This window comes from Pseudorasbora parva, chromosome 15 (assembly GCF_024679245.1).
Source record: "Pseudorasbora parva isolate DD20220531a chromosome 15, ASM2467924v1, whole genome shotgun sequence".
NCBI classification, from domain to species: domain Eukaryota; kingdom Metazoa; phylum Chordata; class Actinopteri; order Cypriniformes; family Gobionidae; genus Pseudorasbora; species Pseudorasbora parva.
In genome coordinates, this window is record NC_090186.1 from 28,783,881 (window position 1) to 28,803,452 (window position 19,572).

The 19,572-nt window shown below is 38.4% G+C and overlaps 1 protein-coding gene across 9 annotated transcripts in view; it reads left to right on the forward strand.

Annotated features, from left to right (window-relative positions):
- nhsl1b (NHS-like 1b) overlaps nt 1–19,572 on the forward strand; it is a 119,659-nt gene that overhangs the window by 84,714 nt on the left and 15,373 nt on the right. For 7 of the 9 annotated variants that reach the window (XM_067417590.1, XM_067417594.1, XM_067417591.1 and 4 more), the window contains exon 2: nt 18,385–18,537. In XM_067417590.1, the coding sequence (XP_067273691.1) occupies nt 18,385–18,537 (153 nt within the window). Of the gene's footprint in view, nt 1–14,187; nt 14,308–18,384; nt 18,538–19,572 lie in introns of those variants that run through there. The other 2 variants (XM_067417597.1, XM_067417598.1) reach the window with 2 other exon arrangements.

The following is a 19,572-nucleotide window of genomic DNA, read 5'->3' on the forward strand; positions in this document are numbered from 1 at the left end:
CAGCAAGAATGCATTAAATGGTTAAAAAGTGACAGTAAAGACATGTTATTACAAAAGATTTTTGAACTTGAAAACTAAAAATGTATAATGTTCCACAAAACATTAAGTAGTTAATAAGCAGTAACTGTTTTCAATGTTGATCATAATTAGAGATGCTTCGAAATTTCGTCTGAAACAGAAGTTTAATTGGCGCTTCTCCGAGAGTGTTCAATTTATATGGTTTCTTAAATCTAAAATCATTCAATCAGTGCTCTTTTCTATTGATGCGTGAACAAAACTTCACTAAACATTTATAGTATGCATGCCATCCAATAATCGCAGCTTTATTTGAGTAAAGCATTTGAGTAAAGTATTTCAATAATTTGAGCTTTGTTCATTTTATTATGAAGCAAAGTCTCAACTTTAAGATTGTCATTTTTATTATATAATAAATTCGAACAATAAATGTTATTTTGGCGCTCTTTAATATGGCATGACATATTATCATCGGCAGCACAGATCAAGTACACGTGAAGTGATCATCTCATCTCCTCCCCTCTTTACTACTAGTTACAGCACAAATTAAATGGAAATTCTGTAGTATAAAGTGTTTTCGGTACTTTAGGGATACATTAAAGCAGCACTAGGTAACTTTTCAACCTTCATAATATATTTTTTAAGACTCTTGTGATGATAAATCGACTTACAATAGGTTGAATGACACGTCTGCCATAGCCTGATGGGGTCTGTATCGTTTTTAATCGTACTTTTAAACTTCGGGTTTCGGGTAGTAACCCGAGAAAAAAAAAGAACTACAAAATTCGACTGCTTTACGGCATATACGTCACTTCCACCAACACACACACTTCCTTACATTCGGACGTGCGAGCCCAACTTTGTTCGTCGGATAATATAGTCATGTCCGAAGCAGCAGAGACAAATAAGAAAGAAAAGGTTTTGTTGGAGGAAAGCAATAAGAGGAAATGAAAAAGTGATGGGATTAAAGGCAGGACGAGGATCAAAATGTGACCAGCGTTTGCTCGTCGGCGTGAGCTGAAGGAGGCGTGCCCGACCGACAGAGGTGGGTAGAGTAGCCAAAATCTTTACTCAAGTAAAAGTACAAGTACTTACGGAAATATTTACTCAAGTAAAAGTAAAAGTAACAATCGTAATAGTTACTTGAGTAAGAGTAAAAAAGTATTAGATAAAAAAACTACTCAAGTACTTAGTTACTAGTTACTTTCGATCTGATTGATAAGATCCAAAAAACCTGAATTTCAGACTACTTAGAGAGCTTTCACACACCTCCATATATATATATATATATATATATATATATATATATATATATATATGTGTGTGTGTGTGTGTGTGTGTGTGTGTGTGTGTGTTTAATGGTTAAACCGTGTAAATTAATGGTGTGCTGGGCTAACCACAGCTCTTTTTAAAACATACTTTGTTCTTATATTTTTATAAGTATATGCATTCTTAAAAATACAGTCCCATTTTTAAATGTATGTATATACTGCAGACTGTTGTCTGTCCGGATATGTGTATAAATGCAAGATGTCACATTAGGCTATTCAATTTGTTTCGTTTTTAGCCTGATCTCATCAGTACCTATGGCAACGTTTATGCAAACCACAAAGTATGTACCAATATGTACATATTGCGACAGTTTCAAAGTGAAATGTCCACTGGGTGGCGCTAAAAGCTTATTTTTTTCCAGAACAGATTTGCGTGAATCTGATGTTTTGTTACGTCGTGTTTTTAACGTACACCCACACTAAACCTACCCGAAAGTGTTAACAACAGCAAATGTGACAAAAATAAAATTGTGTCCATGTATTTTTAGCTTGTGTTTAGAACTCGTCTTTGAGCTCTTTTATCATGACTCGTTCTTCATGGGGTTCGTTCTCAAGCTTTTCGCATTGTAAATACAAATCTGTATCAGCTGAGCTATCGAGCAAATCTGGTGAATCAGAAAAGCAGAACATGGAGCTGTGACGCAAAATTCAAAATGTTTTAGTTTACAAACCAGACTAAAAAAATGCAGTTTTTCTGCCTATAGTGTTCATTTCTGTTGGAAACACCAGTGTATTGGTACGTATTTTGTGGTTTGCAAAATCATTGCCACAGGTACATTTCGCCAATGAGGTTGCTCGTTTTGTGAGAAAAAAAAAGATATGTAAATGTGCAGATGTGAACGTTTGTTTGTGGACGTGTGTTCGGAGGATTCAAACGATTTGTCAATGCTTGCACAAGCGCATATGAGGAAAACACTCGGACAGTGTGTGAAATAGTATTACAATAAAGGAAAAGTGCCCATAGTTACCAAATACCATTAATAGTGTTCAAATATAGGCATCATTGTTACACTTACCGCTGTTTTTTCAGGTTGGAGCTGGAATTATTGTATGCTGAGATGTCAGTTCGTTTTGGTGAACACAGCATGCATTAAATTATGAAACTGTTCTTTTTGACATCTTGGACTGAAAACAGGCTGAACTTGAGGCCACGTACGGATGATCTGCCGTAGCTCACACATCTCCCTCTGCTTCGGCCATCATCTTCTGACTAAACGCGCGCTAATTTTATGCGGGTGATGCGTATCCACCTCTCGCGAAGCAGCCTCTCCAACGTTTCGCGAGACTTGCGAACAAGTCATAACTTATTTTAAAATATATAATTAATTATCACCATTGACAGTAGCGGAGGAACGCCACCGAATGTAACGAAGTAAAAGTACAGTTTTTTCACAAGAAATGTACTTGAGTAAAAGTAAAAGTACCCATTTTTAAATATACTCTAAAAGTACAAGTTACCCAAAAAATGTACTCAAGTAAATGTAACGAAGTAAATGTAATTCGTTACTACCCACCTCTGCCGACCGATGCTGTCTTGCTTGTTACGGTGAGCTACCACTCAAACATTGAACTGAAGTATCATATAGATTTTGTAAAACGGTAACCAATAGACTACTATAATGACGCTGGCTTGTAAACGTGAGCATCGTGATTATTTGGCGTTTGAAAAAAATAAAACCCATGAAATTATATTCATATGACATGCTGAAACATGCCACTGACTGTAACGTTACCTGGGATGAAGACATTTCACACGCGACGCCAGAAGAACTCATCTTGCAGTGTTCAGGGGAACTGTTAGTGCTGCACCGACCCGCGGGACGCTTTTATGAAGTTATTTGGCCCGCACCGCACCACTGTATATATTTTTACAACCCGCCGCGCACCCGCGACCATTAAATAGACATACGGGGTCCGCGGGTTATGAGACGACCCACGCATCACTAGTTCAGGGCTATCAGGGTTGTCATGTCAACAAATGCACGCGCGATGGCATCCCCTGTTGTAGGATGACAGCTCTTACGACAGTAGTTGAGGACATTATTTTTTCCAAACTGTAGGGGGACCCCGAGAGCAAAAGTAGCCAAGTGGGGCTTTAATAACTGTAAAGAAGGGGTTATTAACATTATGTCAGAGCTTCCTTGATCTGCCATTGTGATGTTTGTTCACTGCTACTAGCTACTTAATGAATTCTTCTTCTTCTTTTGGCTCCATCATCTGCCTCCATCTAGTCCTATCCTCTGTATCCTCTTCTCTCAGACCGACTACCTTCATGTCCTCCTTCACTACATCCGTAAACCTCCTCTTTGGTCTTCCTCTTGACCTCCTGCCTGGTTGCTCTAACCTCAGCATTCTTTTACCAATATATTCACTCTCCCTCCTCTGAACATGTCCAAACCATCTCAACCTGGCCTATATAACTTTGTCTCCAAAACATCTCACATGTGCTGTTCCTCTGATGTACTCATTCCCGATCCTATCCATCCTCGTCACTCCCAAAGAGAACCTCAACATCTTCAGCTCTGCTACCTCTAGCTCTTCCTCCTGTCTATTCCTCGGTGCAACTGTCTCCAAACCATAAAACACCGCTGGTCTCACTACTGTCCTGTACACCTTTCCTTTCATTCTTGCTGGTACACTTTTATCACACAACAGACCTGACACTTTTCTCCACCCATTCGAACCTGCCTGCACACGCTTCTTCACCTCTTTTCCACACTCCCCATTGCTCTGGACTGTTGACCCTAAGTATTATTCTTGTTTCTTTTTAATTCAGTTTCTATGAAAATATTTCCCATGTGTATATATATATATATATATATATATATATATAATTATACTGTACAACAGTAATATATTTGTCAAGTTAAACTGAACTTGTATTTTGACGGGTTGCCGTGAAGACCTTTTGAGTTTCTGTTTGTTTATGACATGATGGTAGTTTTTCTCAAGTGAAATGGTAACATCCTCATGAAGTGACTCTTGCGGAGATGACGTACATGCGTTCATGTCTTCGTATGAGATGGAAACACTCGACTGTCGCGCAATTCTGTGTGTGGTTGTGTGCGAGGTAAATAAACTGCAGGTCAGAGCCATTCATTCACACGAACATGCAGGATTCATATTTAAATAGTCTTTTTGCTGTTTAATATTCACAGACAATAGTCTATATCAGCAGATACGTTCTTAGGTACTGAAATTTGGTAATGTGAATCGGTACTCTGTAATATCAATGTAATTCGGCCTTTAATTTAAAAGCCCTTGAAAGTACCGAGTTCAGTACCTAGTGAACACCAAAAGGAATGTTGAAAGATACATTACAACTTACCAAAATAAATCTCATGTAATCGCTCAGTCAGTGTTTCGGTGTCATAGCTTGTAGGCTGTACAATGTCACTTTACTTCATTTAATTCATGTTTGAATAAATCTGTCATGAAAATACGTTATTACGGTTATTTCTGTTAAAATGTTAATAGTTCACTGACAAACTGGAGTAGAGACAGTTCTGTTTAGTACTGCCTTATGTGCAATTGAAATGTTTGTGGTTAGTTTTAACTATTTGAGTGTTGATTGTTAAATAAGTTTGATTGATTAATTGATTATTAATTTATAGTTTACAGTTTCAGTTTGACCACTGTTAGAAGTGACAAACTATGTTTTGTTTTGGTGTTTGTATGTGCTAATTGGTCTGAATGTTCCTAGCCGATGAAATAAGGAGTAATTGGTATAATTAGTACCGTTATAATGCACACTGTAATCAATCACATGATCCTAGGGTAAAATTTAGATCAAGATCAGCCTGACATGTTTTTCAAACACACTTTTATCTCAGAGAATAGTCTTGATCTTTAATATGTTATTGAATTTGTCTCATGTATCAAAGCAAATATCACATGTGCATTTGCAGGATGGTCTTTGTCTCAATCCTTAATTTATACAGGACTAGACAGAACACACGGCTTGTCCATGTATTCAGTAAGCCGTAAACTGAGACAGGCACACCGTTTTTTAAACATCACAGGGTGCCTGGCCACCTATTGCATTTAATGCACAAAGAGCTTGAGACAAAGACTTCTTTCCAATGATTTGTCCTGTCGCTCAAACCCATATTGGAGAAGTCGGAGGTGTGCTTGCATGTCTGATGTGTCCTGTGACGCCCCAGTGTGTGTGAGGTTCATTTGTTTCCATGCATTCTGCCTCATCTTATTCTCTGCTCTGTGCATTGGGTAAACCAAGAGCTTTGTGTAGTTTGGCAGGTCATCGCAATGGAACATCTTCAGCTGATGAGGTGCCATGAGACTAGTTCTCAAACTGAGGCTTTTCTTCAGGATTGCTCCCCTCAGACAGCTGCTGTACAAATGCTAAACATGTTTATGCATTTGGCAGGTGTTTTTAAGCATGCACTGGAGTCAAACCCACCAGTTGAGCTCCTGGAACCCCGAAACATATATAGTTGAGTATGTTACTAGTTGAGTATGCACTATTACATCAAATTAATTTTTTTTAAGAAGGATCTTTTATTCAAGAAGGATGCATTCAATTTATTTAAAGATTCAATGTAAAGACATTGAAAATGTTACAAAAGATTTCTATTTCAAATAAATGCTGTTCTTTTGAACATTCTAATCATCAAAGAATCCTGAAACAAACGTATCACTGTTAATAATAAGAAATAATAAGAAATGTTTCTTGAGCACCAAATTGGCATTAGAATGGTTTCTGAAGGATCACTGAAGACTGGAGAAATTATGCTGAAAATTCAGCTTTACCATTACAGGAATAAATTGCATTTTTAAAGTATGTGAATAGAAAACATTTATTTTAAATTGTAATAATATTTCATAATATTTCTGTTTTTACAGTATTTATTTGATCAAACATGCAGGCTTGGTTGAGCATAAGAGGGATCATACTGACCCCAAACCTTTGAATGGTAGAGGAGAGATTGTTATATGGAGAGAAGTCTATCAAATTATTCCCTTTTAATAGTATTGAAACAAAAAGAAACAAATCAGTTATAGTCAGCGCTTAAATCTCCCCACAAATCAGACAGAATTACTGCTCTCACCATGTCTGAACAAAACGGCCTCAGTGTCCAAACAAACGGCTCTAACGGCTTTAACTCCTCAGAGAGAAACTCGCTGAAAAGACTTTGTGTGCGGCAAACACAATAACAGCTACCCGCCTGGTGTCCTGTAGAAAAGGCAACTTGCTGGCCATTGCACGCCTGTTTGTGATCAGAAAACAGACTGTTGTTGGTCTTTTTTTACAGCCATCCAGGGTGGCTGTTCTCTTTTAGACAAGAAAACTGAAGCAGAGGCCAAATGTAACTGCTCCTAGGGTACAGAAAGCTGACTAGACACTTGTGAAAGCAAGCAAATTAATGATTTGCACAATTTGGTTATTTTTAGTTATCATTGCAAGTGTATTTTTTCCTGATATCCATCTATCCAAGTTTAATACTATATGCAGATACAACTTTAAAATGTATTTATTTATTTATTTTTGTTAATGATCATAATTTTTCTTTTTCAATTTTTGATAATTTCATATGAAAATTTATGTAAGGTCTTTCCTCAGAGAGACACCTGAAAATTGAGAAAAGTGCACTATAGTCTAATTTCTGCTAGCCTAGAAATCTAGATGCACATTAGCGGCAGCAAATCTAATCTGCCGTGAGTGTCGTCTAGCAACTCTCAATACACTTCTGAGCTGTAAAAAAAAAAAAAGCTCCGGTCAGGCCAACCACATCGTGTATAGAGTCGGTGGGCGGGGCTTAACATAGTGATGGCAGAGTTGCGCTTGCGTGCTACTAGTAAACCCAGAAGCTGGCGAACGGCGGCCTTTCGAATCAGCTTTGACCGTGATTCTGGAAGACTTGGAGTAAAGCTTTTCTCTGAGAAAAGAACAAAGAATGCCACTGAAGTCATTCTTAAAAAGGGAAGATGTGTTCGGAGTTTTGCCATCCGCATATGGCAAAAGTTTAATCTATCAACTAGCTTCACATTGCTCTGGTTGGTTGTAGCACTATTCTATGGTGTGCAGAGGGAGTTTGAAAGACAATCATTTATCCCGCCCCTTGGATCGAGCCCTGTCAATGGTGAGTTTCCAGATCAAACATCTTGATGTGGGTCTGGCTTGTCAGGCTAAATTTCTGCAGGAGTTTCTCTGGAGTTTCCCCACATTTAACTAGTGATCTGAATACATTTTCAGTGATTTTTAATTCATAAAGAAACCGACTCATTATCACTAACAACTAATGCATTCCCCTCCTTTCTGATCTTTCCCCTTTGAATTGTTTTATTGCATCTCTCTTTCATGCTCGGCTTTGTGTTCTCACCAAGGTGTGGCTTTCTGAAAGACTCCACTTCAAAGGGAATCATTTTTCTTTTCTTCATCCATCTCGGTTTTTTCTCCCTCCTTTTCTTTCATCTCATTTCTGATGGCGTTTGTTGTCTACTCTTCCCTCAGTTTGCTTGTATGTTATGTGTGCTGTATTCAGTCTAGCTTTAACCATTAGATGTTCTCGTTGACGATACAATAGCAGGGAATGCCTTCACTGAGAGGCCCAAGCCTATTATTCAACACAATGCTTGACCTTTTATACACACACACACTCTCATGCAGACACGCCACGGCCAGACATGTCTTGAGTCTCCTTTTCAGGACACAGCACAATACGTCGCTTGCATGAACACAACTAACTTGAGGAAACTTGGAGTGCTCTGTCTGGATGTTTTCTGTCCTCCCAGCAGACCATTGCTCTGTCAATGAGCCTTATCTGCAAATCAAGCTAAATGCTAATAAACCCAGGCCTGATTTCAAACGCTTTCTAACCCTGCAGCCTTTTATTGCCTTTCTTTCAAAACCAAGTAGGCGATGTTTGTTTTTATGCTAATTTTTCTTGTCTCATGTGGCAGTAGACAGTTGATAAGTGTTTTAAAGGTACTGTGTCTCATAGTGAGGGATTGAGTGATTTGTTATGGGTAAATAAAAAGTCTTTAGGTTCTGAAGCAAAGGCAGAATTACACAGAGGGGATATAATACTTGATTTGTACAGTATAAAAACCATTACATCTATGGAGAGTCCCCACAAAAATAGCGTGCCAGACGTTTGTGAGTGTGTGTGGGTGGGCATGTTTTTGTGACATATGAGGACCCAAATGTGTATAATGACATGGGTATGACATAGGAATTACAAGGAGATGCTGAATTGGCCATGTCCCCACTTTTCAAAATGCTCATAAATCATACAGGATGATTTTTTTTAGAAAGTAAAAATGCAGAATGTTTCCTCTGATGGGTAGGTTTAGGGGCAGGGGCAGTGTAAAGGGATAGAAAATACGGTTTGTACAGTAAAAAAACCATTACGCCCATGAAATGTCCCCATATGTCACAAAACCAAGTGTGCGTGTGTGTGTTTCTATCCCGGTGGGGGATACGAATATACAGTTGGTACAGTATAAAAACCATTACGTCTATGGAGAATCCCCACGAAGATGGTGAACCCCAACACTGTTCATCTCTTATTTTGCCCTTCTCTTTATGTCTCCATCCTCTCATAAACTTTTATCCTCCCCCATTTCTCATTCACTCTCCTGCTATTGCTTTTGGTGCTTATTAATGAAATCCCTATTGATTTGTTCCTCTTTTTTTCCACCTCAAACCTTATCCTGTGTGTCTGTTGGTCTGATCTTAAAAGCATTTGTCTGATTTATCCTAGGAAAAGAGAAACAGAGTGTGTGGCAGGTACAAGGAGACCTCCAGCCAGCACTGAACCTGTTCAGAGTGTTTGTTCAGTTTACTGAGGTCAGCTCTCACATTCTGAACACAAACACAGCTGCCACAGATTCTCTGCTACAACTAATACAAATATTCTGCTTTTTCAATCTGCAGTTAGGCAGTTTGGAGTGAGGAGAGAAAGTTGGGGTCTTCAGTTTTTGTAGGTTATGTTGAAACCTTATTTGATCCACAAATAAGTGGCATGGCATGATAGTACATCCTTGGCACTTCAAGGAGGAAAAACAAATTAATGACACTGCAGCATCTGGATTTCAGAGAAGTTAGAGATTAAGCACAAGAGCCAATGCACGTAAATCCACATATAATTGCAGGTTAGCTAGAAAGATTTTCTTTTTATTCAAGGTCAGTATTAATGACAAAGGGGCCACTTTCCCACACACCTCTGACACACAATTATACTGCTCTCAAGAGACTAATTTATACAAACACACATACATTTCTCTCATTTTGAACTACCTTGCTTTAATGACTGACCTGAAACTTTAGCAAGCACAGGGCGCCTGTAGAAAGAAAGCAAGAGAAAGAGCTAGACAAACTATACACTGTGAGATGCACATGCTCAGATCATGACACCGACGGCCATATTTACTAGCAGCCTTGTACAGTGAGGTAAAAGAAGTATTTGAACACCCTGCTATATTGCAAGTTCTCACACTAAGAAATCATGGAGGGGTCTGAAATTGTCATCGCAGGTGTATGTCCACTGTGAGAGACATAATCAAAAAAAAAATCCAGAAATCACAATATATGATTTTTTAACTATTTATTTGGATGATACAGCTGCAAATGAAACACAGAGTTTGAGCTCCCTCCAAAGATTGTCTACTGGGTTTAGGTCTGGAGACTAGCTAGACCACGCCAGAACCTTGATATGCTTCTTACAGAGCCACTACTTGGTTATCGTGACTGTGTGCTTCAGGTCATTGTCATGTTGGAAGACCCAGCCTCAACCCATCTTCAATGCTCTAACTGAGGGAAGGAGGTTGTTCCCCAAAATCTCGCAATACAAGGCACGGTCATCCTCTCCTTAATACAGTGCAGTCGCCCTGTCCCATGTGCAGAAAAACACCCTCAAAGCATGATGCTACCACCCCCATACTTCACAGTAGGGATGGTGTTCTTGGGATGGTACTCATCATTCTTCTTCCTCCAAACACGTTTAGTGGAATTATGACCAAAAAGTTCTATTTTGGTCTCATCTGACCACATGACTTTCTCCCATGACTCATCTGGATCATCCAAATGGTCATTGGCAAACTTAAGACGGGCATGGACATGTGCTGGTTTAAGCAGGGGAACCTTCCATGTAATGCATGATTTCAAACCATTACGTCTTAGTGTATTACCAACAGTAACCTTGGAAACGGTGGTCCCAGCTCTTTTCGGGTCATTGACCAGCTCCTCCCGTGTAGTTCTGGGCTGATTTATCACCCTACTTAGGATCATTGAGACCCCACGATGTGAGATCTTGCATGGAGCCCCAGTCCGAGGGAGATTGACAGTCATGTTTAGCTTCTTCCATTTTCTAATGATTGCTCCAACAGTGGACCTTTTTTCACCAAGCTGCTTGGCAATTTCCCCGTAGCCCTTTCCAGCCTTGTGGAGGTGTAGATTTTTGTCTCTAGTGTGTTTGGACAGCTCTTTGGTCTTGGCCATGTTAGTAGTTGGATTCTTACTGATTGTATGGGGTGGACAGGTGTCTTTATGCAGCTACCGACCTCAAACAGGTGCATCTAATTTAGGTTAATAAATTTAGTAGAGGTGGACATTTTAAAGGCAGACTAACAGGTCTTTGAGGGTCAGAATTCAAGCTGATTGACAGGTGTTCAAATACTTATTTGCAGCTGTATCATACAAATAAATAGTTTAAAAAAAAACATATATTGTGATTTTTGTGATTTCTGGCTCTCACAGTGGACATGCACCTACGATGACAATTTCAGACCCCTCCATGATTTCCAAGTGGGAGAACTTGCAAAATAGCTGGGTGTTCAAATACTTATTTTCCTCACTGTATATCTGTTCTCTAGAAAAATGTTAATGTTCATTAAAGAGATTCTTAACCAAAAAGAAGATTCTTTGAAACTTGATGTAAGCGCATTGTTTACACAATATTAATATACTTGATTAATGACTTTAAATACATAATTCTTTTTATACAAAGTTGTATTACAACATTTATATAAATGTCACAAATTTGCATATTTGATTAGTAACCTAGTACTGAATCCTGAATGATAATTTATTTATAATTTATACATTTTTCAAAATATTAAAGCTTTAGTTTATGTCCAGGTTTAAATAAATAAATAAAATATTTTCAATGTGCTCTCACACTTTTGGACTTTACTGTATGATGGTCCATTTTAAAGTTTTCTTCTGTGATGATGATTTTCACCTTTCGTGTGTGCGTGTGAAGGGGGAGGAATATGACAACAGCTCCATTACACTAACACACATCATGTGGGCGAGTGTGGATCTGTCGGATGCAGAGAGCCCAGACCAAGTGTGAAAAGTGTGAGAGATTCAAGCACTCTGATTGGCTGTTCATCAACTTCACCCTGGAATCTCATGAATAGATTTTTTACACTTGGCGAACATGCCTCACGTCTGAATGCAGGAAACAAACTTTTTGTGCGATTGTCATACATTTGCCATTTCTGTTAAAAGTGACTAGCCATGAGGTACGTCACACTGTACGCATACATAAACACTGAGTCACACACTCAGATAGACAGTCTGAAATTATTGTAATCCTGCAGTGCCAGACCGAGATGTTGAGCCGTCTGTGGAGTGAGAACAGAACAATAGCGTGTTAATTACTGCGGCCGGCGTGAGCTACATAATCCTGATACTGTACGCGTGCCAGACAGCATGGAAACAGCGAGTCTTGAATACACACAAATGCACGTGCAGAGAGAATAGGCTTGAGAGGAAGAGGCCGGATATGGGCCGTATGCAGAGAAAAGCCTCACTGTGTGAATTTGGCAGTGAGTAAAAGAGAGCAGCACACACTTGTTTCCTCTTTCAGCTTCACTTGTTACACATAAAAACATTTTAACAACCAAATATAAGCAAGTAAAGATCAGGAATGGCCTATATGTGTGAGTTTGGCTTGCTGTTGGGGTGATTGGGATATTTTAGGGGGGAGGGGTGTTCAATGCATTACCTCCTCTAGTTCAGTAATCATTTGCAACTCCATTCAGGTCCAAATTCACCCACCCTTCATCCCCCTTCCATTCAGATCCCTCTGCACCCCTCATAATGAAAAGAAACAGGGTCATGGTGTGTGCGTAGACAATGAGGCAGATTGTGTGTGTGTGTGTGTGTGTGTGTGTGTGTGTGTGTGTGTGTGTGTGTGTGTGTGTGTGTGTGTGTGTGTGTGTGTGTGTGTGTGTGTGTGTGTGTGTGTGTGTGTGTGTGTGTGTGTGTGTGTGTGTGTGTGTGTGTGTGTGTGTGTGTGTGTGTGTGTGTGTGTGTGTGTGTGTGTGTGTGTGTGTGTGCGCGCGCGCGCGCGCGATCTATATTCCAGTGGTCTAGATTCAGTGGCTGTGTGCTAACACGGCAAGCCGGCTTATCAGTGGGAGACGCGCTCCTTCTGTCCTCCAGCGAAGACTGAGACGGATGCGCACATATGTGAATATATGAACACACGTCTGCTACAAGTTAGAGGAAACAGTGTCCGAAGTGAGAGTTTTATTGCTCAGAGGTTCTTTTACAGCTCAGGAGACTTAACTGAAATCCCATGTATGCTTTAATTATGTGATGTTTCTGCTAAAATGTCTTTGGAGAAATGAAAATGAACATATTTGAGACTATTGTTCACAGGGCCACTGCCAAAGCCATGACCCCCACCCCCACCCCAGTTTTGATTACATTCTTGATTGTTGATATCGAATAGCAGATCGGCAATGATATATCAAGTGTATCAAAAGTGACAGTACAGATTTTTACATTTACTACAAAAATATTTTCAACATTCAGAATAAGAGGGAAGAGGAAAAAACAATAAAGTTGGATTGATTTAAGAGTGAGTGTTTCACCTCTTTAAAATTCACATGAACCTGTTCATTGTTTTATATCAACATTCAGAATAAGAGATTTTCATGACCAGTTCCTTAATTGCCAAAATCACACATTTCTGAAGGATCATGTGACACTGAAGAATGGGGCAATGGCTGCTGAAAATTCAACCTTGCCACCATAAACGACAAAAAAAAGAAATGTTATTTTAAATTAAACTGTTTTATTTTTTATTAAATAAATGCAGACTTGGTGAGCATAAGATACTTTTAAAAAAACTAAATTACACAATTCTTATCCCATAGATCTGTTTATTTGGAGAAACGTTTCCGTTTATATTGAAAGTTTATATTTGACTTTTTATTGCAGGCTCTAGATGGGTCTTTTTCTCAGGAGAAAAATCTGACACTGGGATCTTAGCAAAAACCTCTGTTTCAACTCATTGCCTTTTAGAAGAAACAGTTGAAATCCTACAGGGATTTCATTTGTGATTTGCCTTTTCTTTCCCGTATTAGAGTAGAAACAAAAACTCTGGGATCTTGGCAAATCTGAGCACAGTTTGAGACACTACTGACATATCATCTTTGACTTGGAGACATGTACATGTATGCATCTTATTTTGTAGAAGAACATTTTTAACAAAACTCAATTTCCGCTAATTGAGGCCTAGGAGAAACTATTGGGAAATTAAAGAGATCTCATTTGTGATTTTTTTCATACAAGCTTGTATTAGGGAAGTAGCAGGGCGGATACTTCGGATGAGCTGATCGTACAGGAGAGCTCCTTGGTAACCGAAGCACAGATGAACAGAGGGGCATATACACCCCTTCCTCCAAGCCCCAGGGATTGTGTGTGTGTGTGTGTGTGTGTAAAGGAGGAGGAGGTGTTTCCCAGGGTTGGGTTGAGGGTGTGTGTATGGGTAGGAGGGGCTCATTGTGGAGGCGATAAGCGTTGATCAAATGGGGAGAGGCACATACTGACTTGGCTTGTCGACACACACTACTCGTCCAGCGCTCCCGTGTACTGGGAGGCCGTGACAATTCTACACAGGGTCCACCTGCCTCACACACACTGGAATAATGGTGTTCATCGGGACTTCACTCAAGTCAGTCATTAAATACTTCAAACGGAAGGGTAAGAACTCTTTGGTCATTTTTTTTTTTTTTTTTCAGTGCTGATGGAGATCAGACAGGTTTCTAGTTAGTTTTCTGAACTTGTTTAAATAGCCACACATTTTTTTTTAAATCTCTCAACTAGTGGTTATTAATTTGAAGGGATTATATTGAATGTGTCAGATTGTGTGCAGGTGTTTGATTGCCAGGTGTGTAAGTTCAGAGTCCATATAGAGCTGTAAGTCTGTATTTCAACATGGACAGATGAGTCATTTCCTGTACAATTAATAGACAAACCTGTTAACACTTTGATGCTTCTTATTATGACCAGAGAATTACCTTGTAATACACAAGGGTGGTTGTGTGCATCTTTTTTTGTACCTACACTAATTTAAAAATATTTACGTTAGATATGTGCAGTATATTAATACTATATCAGTTCTCAGCCAATAGTAGTGTTTTAAAATAAATTCCCTAAACCCTTATCTTTTTTTCACTTCAAGATCATTTTAACACTAATATTTGAAAAACATTGTTTAATATAATCTTTAACAGATCTCAAAATATTGAATTGACAATTAGAAATAGTATGTAATATTAAAAATTAAGAAAAATAGAAAAGAATGAAAACTATTTATGATGTTATACATTTTAATATTGTAATATTTAATATTTTTAAATATTTTGTGTTACTCAAATATATTATTGATACTTTTAAATAATGGTTGTGCATGATTTGCACTTGAACCAGATACTGCTTGAACATTTAGTTTTTTTGTCCTCAATAAAATGCCTTAATTCACTAAATTAAATGGCAAGCCTTAAAAATTAATAAACCAATCTTAATAATTTGTCAATCAATCAATCAACTTTATTTATAGCGCTTTTACAATGACGATTGTTTCAAAGCAGCTTCACAGTGTTAAACAGGACAATATTGTTGAACAAAATTTGATTTGGCTGTACCATCGCTCTGGAGAAAACAGATCACTATTATAGTTTATAGAATTAAATAATACCTAATTAATTAATTTTATTTGTATATTTAGTTGAAGAACTTAGCTCATAATTTTAGTTTCCCCAACTAAGCAAGCCTAGCCAAAGGCATGATGGAGAAAAATAAACCTTGTAATTTGTAATATATATATATATATATATATATATATATATATATATATATATATATATTAATATCTCCAGAGTACAGAGCATAATAAACAAATTAATAAAATAATAAAAATGTATGTTAAATTGTGATTCTTTTTTTTTTTTTTAAATGCATTGATTCATCTTCTGAGCTTAAATGTGGGTGGATGAGCTCATCCATCTACACGTGGTGGTAACTGCAAAGTGTGTGTGTGTGTTTTGTGTGGGTATGAGCAGGACCAGAGGGATTATGGGAGTTTTGAATAGGCTGGTTCTGAGTGCTGAGCTCAGGCTGATGTGGAGATTGATGTCGGGCACAATGCAGGTTTTTGTTCCTGCTGCCGCTCTCCTCACTCCCCAAGAGAACATAGACAGGTTTAATGGGTTGGAGACTGGGCTATCTAAGTGTGAGTGTGTGTGTGTATTGCCCATTCTAGAATCATCTGATATTTATTGTAGGCACTTCAAAGGGCTTGCTCACTTTTATCTCTCCTTCTGAGTACTGAGGTTGTTTAATGCTGTTTGTGCATGTGGGGTTGTCATCCTGCAAATGGCCCTCTTGTTTCAATGAACACATTTGCTTGAGTATCTTTTTGCAGTGATGTGTCATCATTTTAGCAATTTTATTTAGTTCCACTAGGCCCACTACACTACACACACTACCTTCCAGTTCAGTGGAATTCTGTTTGGACAGATTGTGTGTTGGTGTGGTTATGTGACAGTGTCAGCTGGTTGGTAGATTATTGACCTGTTTAGTTGTTACCATACCAATGAAGCCATGATCACGTAACCTTTAGATACTAACCCTAGGCAAGAGCACAAATTCAATTTAAAAAAAAAAAAGTAAAAACTCAATGCGTCAATATTTTCGACTGTGGACTTTCTAGGGACAAGTCAGGGATTTGATTTTTGTTTCAAATATTTAATAATATATTTAAAAGCTAAAGACCTCTGCACTTTGGAAGCTCTATGTTTGGTGGTTTGGTTAATTTAGCTCTTGATGCTCAGCATCGTTCAGTTTACAAACGGCTGTATTTGTAACATGTTTTTCTACAGTACTGAATGCCCTCTGCATCCTCCCATGTACTTGACTGCTTTGTCCCGCCTGATGTCTGAACATTAATAGATGATGCCTTTGAGGAGAAAGTGTCCTTTTGAAGTCAAGCATTGATTTGAACAATAAGTTCAAAGGCCCAGTGTAGTGGTTAATAAACGGAGAAGGAATGAAAGAACATGTTTTCACACTTGGTTTGATTGCCCTGAGTTCGATTCCTCCACCTTCCCCCGGCTCATGTTGTTTTCACATTGTACTTTTGGATCCAAACAACCTTAAATTAGCATCAATAATGTATTTATCTTTATATATATATATATATATATATATATATATATATATATATATATATATAAAGATACATTTGTAAACAGAAAAGTTAGTTTAATTTTTTTTTTATTTTTTATAAAAAAACTGAGCGATAGCTGAAGCTGTGCACAGAAGCCCTTGATAGATTAATTTGCAGTCACACTTCAGCGTGTTAGTCTCCCTGAAGAGCGAGTTAGAAATCACTTCTATATTGAAAGTCCTGATGCCTCATGAATGAACACAATGGCCTCCCGTGGACTCCGCTTGTCAGTCTGGCAGCTCTCGCATGATGGGCCATCACAGCCTAATGGCCCAGTCCCACCTATGGACACGGAGCTCCTCGCACCTGTGAGAAAACCCCCACCTCTGCTCTTCTACTTTCCCTTCCTCTCACGTTATAACGACCAGCCTGTTGTTGTTTTTGTTTGTTTGCTGGGGGTTCCAGCTCCAGGGGTCTGTCCTTCAAGATCCCCCTTTACCTCAAGCCCATTTGCACCTCTGCTAGGTAGAACTGGTCTTCCTGTTCACTTTAGACTCTCTTTGGCTCCAGATTTACACTGAAAAAAAAAAAAAAGATTTACTGATTGTTCAAATTGCGTAATTAAAATAAGCTAAAGCAACACAGTTATATATTTTGTTCAAACTTAATTGGATTGCGTTCAATCCACTTAAAATTGAAGTCAAACTTTATCCGTTTGTGTTGTGTTACATGAATGATTCGTGCATTAACTGAGACTGGGCTGGGCTTGTTAGTTTCCAGCATGATTTGCAAATGGCTATATCAAGACTTCAAGAGCGAGCAAATGTTGTTATTTTAAAGATGTAAATAATGTAATGTAAAAGTGTTTTTTATGTATTTTTGAGCAAAATGGGGGAGACTTGATTGTGTTTTATAGAGTTTACTATTCAATTATGTTGGAATTAGAACAATTTCAATTACAGTGGGTTACCATTGTTTGTGGAGAAGAGTGGAGCATTTGCTTAGGCTGTGGACAAATGCAATAATGTCATTAAGGCTTTGCTGAAGGAGCTTTTAATGCTTTGCATATAAGATGCTAATTTGTGCTATTGCTAGCTAAAAGTTTGTCAACTAGCTAGTGCAGTATTATAATTTAGTTGTGTAACATTAAAATATATGAAATTGAAGTGGATGAATGAATATATGAAATTGAATGTCTGAATCATGACAGTGGGTCATATACAATTCACTTTGAAACGACTTAATTGAGTCACTTAGAATGAATTCATTTCATGATGTTGAAGTTACATGAACAAATTATGCTTGTTCAACGCAATTAATTCATGTTGTACCGATGTACACAATTAAACAATGTTAAGCCAACACACTGTTTTTTTCAGTGTAGGGGGTTCACATAGTTAAAAGTGTAGCAGAGTTTAAAACCAAATGAAAGCCAGCAAGGGTCCTTTTGGCTCTGTTTCGACTAATGGTGAGTCCACAAATGGACACATTTGGCAGCTATTTCCATGAGTTCCATGAGTTTTGCTACAATAAAACAGATACTTTTAGGTCATTTTAAATGTTGATTATTGCATGTTAATAATTTTAAGTGCCTTTGTGTTTATTTTTAGCTGTATCTAATCTGGATGAAGAGAAAAAGTGGACTGTGCACTACACGGCTCCATGGCACCAGCAGGAGAACGTCTTCCTGCCGGGCTCCAGACCGGCCTGCGTGGAAGACCTACACCGTCAGGCCAAAGTTAACTTGAAAACAGCTCTCAGAGGTAAGAGCCGCATACCTTTATACACCAGGATCAACTGCAAAAAGTTCTCATTACATCAGCATATCTATGAGAGCAAACACACAAGCAGCAGGTGAACGTGCCCATGATGTCATTGGTTGTTCACACTGGACACCTGTTTTAGTGACATGCGGGGGTCGATTTGCACCCCAGCTAAGAGCGGTACAGATCAAGGTTCGGTTAGCAGATTCTGGCCTGAAAGTTAATTGTAACCCAATACTGATCTAACAGTGCAGGTGGCTGATATGAAGCCTGATTAATTATACAGGCACAGGTGTGTAGGTCATATTACTCTAATAGAGACTTCAGGCCTTCAGATGACAGAGAGGAAGACTACAGGACATGAGGACAGGTAGAGCTGGACCATCAAACACTTTTCCCAATGAATGCAGTTTATACTTCCCAATCACTTGTCATGTCTTTTCTTGTCTGGCAGTCTCACTTTGAATAGGAAAAAAGCTCTGCCTTAGTGTCTAAACACTTTTATTCTGCCAAGACAAACAACATGTAGATCAGAGGAAGTTCACAGTTGTCTTGAATGTTTAATGACAAGTTAAAAAGCATTTGTCTGAACCTGTTTGTCTCTTTAAAGTCTTAGCTGACAAATACGTGTTGAAGGAAACCATAAAGGATTAGCAAGCAAAATAAATAGTGGTTTTGGAGAATTAGAGGAAGACTTTTTAACAGTCTGGCTGTTTAAGATATTTTACAATCTCTTGATTTGTCTTCTATGTTCACTGCTCTTGTGCAGTGATGTGGTTTGATTATTTGCCCATCTCTGGCATTTTTAAAGCTAAAGTGTGCAAACTTTGCAAAACGAGTCAATATTTTTGCCATTCAGTTTGTTGCCGTCAGTGGCGCAGAAATTGCACACTTCAGCTATTTAATGGAGTGCATCGCACAGCTGCAGTGCACTATCATAAAATCAAACGTCAGGAAATAACGAAAGAACAGATGAGCGTTATTTTTTTTGTCAGCAGAGAGACTGCTGGATTCACTTGACTGAATGACTGAAGG